Here is a 5,145-nt window from a genome sequence, read left to right on the forward strand (position 1 = left end):
TCAGGCGAAGTACCCCCAGAGGAAGGCGGCCACGGCCATCAGGACCAGGGCGTTGATGTCCACCACGCGGCTCCACACTGGGTCCTCGGGGGGTGGGGCCGGGGGCTTGGCCACACCCCCTGCGCCATCAGGCTCCGCCCCCTGGCCGGCTGGCTCCGCCCCCTGGCCATCAGGCTCCGCCCCCTGGCCGGCTGGCTCCGCCTCCACATCTGGAAGAAGGGGGGGGGTCTCCAGCCGCAGCGCGGACCCCCGGGGCCCCCCCGGCGCCCGGGCCCCTCACCCTGCAGCTGGAGGGCGCCGGGCCCCCCCCCGCGGGCGCCTCTCGGTCCAGGTCGATCCGCGGCTCCCGGCTGTGCCGGAGGCTGAACACCAAGCGGTGGAGCTGCGGGCAGCGGGCGTGGGTGCCCCCCCCATGGCTGGGTGCCCCCCCCGAATGCATGGGTGCCCCCCCCCCAATGCCTGGGTGCCCCCCCCCCCCAATGCCTGGGTGCACCCCCCGTAATGCCTGGGTGCCCCCCCCCTAATGCCTGGGTGCCCCCCCCCCCAGTGCCTGGGTGCCCCCTCCTAATGCCTGGGTGCCCCCTCCTAATGCCTGGGTGCCCCCCCCCAATGCCTGGGTGCCCCCCCCCCAGTGCCTGGGTGCCCCCCCCCAGTGCCTGGGTGCCCCCCCCCCTCCAATGCCTGGGTGCCCCCCCCCAGTGCCTAGGTGCCCCCTCCTAATGCCTGGGTGCCCCCCCCCAATGCCTGGGTGCCCCGCCCCCCAATGCCTGGGTGCCCCCCCCCAGTGCCTGGGTGCCCCCTCCTAATGCCTGGGTGCCCCCCCAATGCCTGGGTGCCCCCCCCCCCCAAGGCCTGGGTGCCCCCCCCCAGTGCATGGGTGCCCCCCCCCCAATGCCTGGGTGCCCCCCCAATGCCTGGGTGCCCCCCCCTCCAATGCCCGGGTGCCCCCCCCTAATGCCCGGGTGCCCTCCCCAATGCCCGGGTGCCCCCCAATGCCTGGGTGCCCACCCCAAGGCCTGGGTGCCCCCCCCCTAATGCCTGGGTGCCCCCCCCTCCAATGCCTGGGTGCCCCCCCCCCCCAAGGCCTGGGTGCCCCCCCCAAGGCCTGGGTGCCCCCCCAGTGTCTGGGTGTCCCCACAATGTCTGGGTGCCCCCCCCAAGGCCTGGGTGCCCCCCACTATGTCTGGGTCCCCCCCCATATGCCTGGGTGCCCCCCCGAATGCCTGGGTGCCCCCCAGACACCTGGGTCCCCCCCCCAATGCCTGGGTCCCCCCCAATGCCTGGGTCCCCCCCCACGATGTCTGGGTGCCCCCCCAGATCCCTGGGCCCCCCCAATGCCTGGGTCCCCCCCCCAATGCCTGGGTCCCCCCCCAATGCCTGGCCCCCCCAGGCACGCAGCCCCCCTCACGTGTTGCCGGGGAATGGGGGGGAAGCAGAGGGAGACGCCGATGACGATGAGGCCGGTGGCGAGGAAGAGGAGGGCGGCGAAGTGCAGGTAATGGAGGCCGCAGACGAAGGCGGGGCAGCGCCCGGGGGTCCCGCACGTCCCCGTGCCCAGGGCCAGCTCGGGCACCAGGCGGGCAAGGCCCAGCCCCAGGCCCCCCAGCAGCCCCCAAAAGGCACCCTGGGGGGGAGGGGCGTCAAGGGGGGGGGGGTCCCCTTTTTTTTAGGGAGGGGGTCAGGGTGCTGTGAAGGGCGCGCCGGGTGCCCTTGAACCCGCGGCCCCTCCCCCCAGACCCCCACAGTTTGGGGGTCCCCCCCCCGCCCAGGCGCCCTTGAACCCGCGGCCCCTCCCCCCAGACCCCCCACGGTTCGGGGTCCCCCCCCTGCCCGGGCGCCCTTGAACCCGCGGCCCCTCCCCCCAGACCCCCACGGTTCGGGGTCCCCCCCCGCCCGGGCGCCCTTGAACCCGCGGCCCCTCCCCCCAGACCCCCACGGTTTGGGGTCCCCCCCCGCCCGGGCACCCTTGAACCCGCGGCCCCTCCCCCCAGACCCCCCACGGTTCGGGGTCCCCCCCCGCCCGGGCGCCCTTGAACCCGCGGCCCCTCCCCCCAGACCCCCACAGTTTGGGGTCCCCCCCCCGCCCGGGCGCCCTTGAACCCGCGGCCCCTCCCCCCAGACCCCCACGGTTCGGGGTCCCCCCCCCGCCCGGGCGCCCTTGAACCCGCGGCCCCTCCCCCCGGCCCCCCGCGGTTCGGGGTCCCCCCGGCGGCTCACGGGTTCGTTGACGCGGGGGACGAAGATGGCGAGGAAGAAGACGGCGGCCACGGGGGGGGCGAGGTAGCTGGCCACCGCCTGGATGTAGTCGAAGAGCTGCCCCCCCCGCGCCGCCTGCACCACCGGCAGCCAGGCCAGGCTCAGCCCCACCATCGCCACCACCCACAGCCTGCCGCAGGCCGCACCGTGACCCCTGGCTGCCCCCTGACCCCTGGCTGCCCCCCGACCCCTGGCTGCCCCCTGACCCCTGGGTACCCTTCAACCCCTGGCTGCCCCTTGACCTCTGGCTGCCCGCAACCCCTGGGTGCCCCTCGACCCCCGGCTGCCCCTCGACCCCTGGGTGCCCCTTGACCCCTGGCTGCCCCTCGACCCCTGGGTGCCCTTTGACCCCCTGGGTACCCTTTGACCCCCGGCTGCCCCTCGACCCCTGGGTGCCCTCAACTCCTGGGTGCCCTTTGACCCCCTGGGTACCCTTTGACCCCTGGCTGCCCCTCGACCCCCTGGGTACCCCTCGACCCCCGGCTGCCCTTTGACCCCTGGGCGCCCCTCGACCCCTGGCTGCCCCTCAACCCCCTGGGTACCTTTCAACCCCTGCGTGCCCCTTGACCCCCAGCTGCCCTTTGACCCCTGGCTGCCCCTCAACCCCCTGGGTACCCTTCGACCCCTGGGTACCCCTCAACCCCCAGCTGCCCTTTGACCCCTGGCTGCCCCTCGACCCCTGGCTGCCCTTTGACCCCTGGCTGCCCCTCAACCCCCTGGCTGCCCTTCAACCCCTGGCTGCCCTTCAACCCCTGGCTGCCCTTTGACCCCTGGCTGCCCTTCAAACCCTGAGGCCCTTATGACAGGGTTGACCTGAGCTCCCAGACACTGGGGTCCCCCCTAACCTTGACCCCTGGCTGCCCTTTGACCCCTGAATGCCCTTTGACAGGGTTGACCTGAGCTCCTGCACACCTGGGCCCCCCCTAACCTTGACCCCTGGGTGCCCTTCAACCCCTGGGTGCCCTTTGACGGGGTTGACCTGAGCTCCCGCACGCCTGGGTCCCCCCTAACCTTGACCCCTGAGTCCCCTTTGACCCCTGGGTGCCCTTTGATGGGGTTGACCTGAGCTCCCAGACACCGGTGTCCCCCCCTAACCTTGACCCCTGGGGCCCCCCAAAGACCCTGGGGCCCCGTTGACCTGGTTGAGTTGGGCACCGGGGTCCCCCCGGATACCTGGGCCCCCCTCCCCGCACTCCTGGGTGCCCCCTCCCCTGACTCCGGGGTGCCCCCAGACGCGGGGTGCCCCCAGACAATGGGTGCCCCCAGACGCAGGGTGCCCCCAGACGCGGGGTCCCCCCCAGACGCGGGGTGCCCCAGACGCGGGGTGCCCCAGACGCGGGGTCCCCCCCCAGACGTGGGGTGCCCCAGACACAGGGTGCCCCCCAGACGCAGGGTGCCCCAGACGCGGGGTGCCCCAGACGCGGGGTGCCCCAGACGCGGGGTCCCCCCCAGACGCGGGGTGCCCCCAGATGCAGGGTGCCCCCAGATGCAGGGTGCCCCCAGACGCGGGGTGCCCCAGACGCGGGGTGCCCCCCAGACACGGGGTCCCCCCCAGACGCGGGGTGCCCCCAGACGCAGGGTGCCCCCCAGACAATGTGTGCCCCCAGACGCGGGGTGCCCCAGACGCGGGGTCCCCCCCAGATGCGGGGTGCCCCAGACGCGGGGTGCCCCAGATGCGGGGTGCCCCAGACACGGGGTGCCCCCCAGACGCAGGGTCCCCCCCCAGACAATGGGTGCCCCCAGACGCGGGGTGCCCCCCAGACGCGGGGTGCCCCAGACGCGGGGTGCCCCAGACGCGGGGTGCCCCCCAGACGCAGGGTGCCCCAGACGCGGGGTCCCCCCCCAGACGCGGGGTGCCCCCCAGATGCAGGGTGCCCCCAGACGCGGGGTGCCCCAGACGCGGGGTGCCCCCAGACGCAGGGTCCCCCCCAGACGCGGGGTGCCCCAGACGCGGGGTGCCCCAGACACGGGGTGCCCCCCAGACGCGGGGTGCCCCCCAGACGCGGGGTGCCCCAGACGCGGGGTGCCCCCCAGACAATGGGTGCCCCCAGACGCGGGGTGCCCCAGACGCGGGGTGCCCCACCTGCCGGCAATCAGGAGGTGGCGGGGCGTGGCGCGGGGCCGCAGGCGCCGGTAGACGTCGAGGGTGAAGAGGGCGCTGGCGCTGGCGAAGATGGAGGCCAGGGAGGACATGAGGGCGGCCAGGACCACCGCCCAGCATCAGCCCGCGCAGGCCTGCGGGCACGCGGAGGGGGCGTTGGGGCGGGGAGCCCCCGTGGCCCCGACACCGCTAGTAAGCTCCTAATAGCCGCTAATAAGCCCCTAAGAGCCGCTAATAAGCGCCTAATAGCGTTAATAAGCCCCTAATACCGCTAATAAGCCCCTAAGAGCTGCCCATAAGCCGTTAATAGCCGCTAATAAGCCCCTAATAGCCGTCCGTAAGCCGTTAATAGCCGCTAATAAGCCCCTGATACCGCTAATAAGCCCCTAATAGCCGCCCATAAGCCCTTAACAGCCGCTAGTAAGTCCCTAATAGCCGCTTATAAGTCCCTAATACTGCTAATAAAGCCCCTTATAGCCGCTAATAAGCCCCTAATACCGCTAATAAGGCCCTAGTAGCCGCTAATGAGCACCTAATACTGCTAATAAGCTCCTAATAGCCGCTAATAAGCCCCTAATACCGCTAATAAGGCCCTAGTAGCCGCTAATAAGCCCCTAATACTGCTAATAAGCCCCTAATAGCTGCTAATAAGCCCCTAATACCGCTAATAAGCCCCTAAGAGCTGCTAATAGCCCTAAGAAAACCCTAATAGCCCCTAATAACACCCTAATAGTCCTAATAACACCCTAATAACATCTTAATAGCCCCTGATAATGCCATAACACCCT

General features: G+C 71.6%; 1 protein-coding gene across 1 annotated transcript; it reads right to left on the reverse strand.

Annotated features, from left to right (window-relative positions):
- Positions 1 to 5,137, reverse strand: SLC5A2 (solute carrier family 5 member 2). Its single transcript, XM_075724694.1, is given in 8 exon segments — positions 1 to 209; positions 281 to 302; positions 305 to 382; positions 1,409 to 1,624; positions 2,218 to 2,386; positions 4,340 to 4,470; positions 4,472 to 4,546; positions 5,123 to 5,137. Coding segments are annotated over 8 exon segments (915 nt in total).
- Between the last annotated feature and the right edge of the window lie 8 nt (positions 5,138 to 5,145).

This window comes from Pelecanus crispus, chromosome 23, assembly GCF_030463565.1.
Source record: "Pelecanus crispus isolate bPelCri1 chromosome 23, bPelCri1.pri, whole genome shotgun sequence".
In the NCBI taxonomy this organism is placed as follows: Eukaryota; Metazoa; Chordata; class Aves; order Pelecaniformes; family Pelecanidae; genus Pelecanus; species Pelecanus crispus.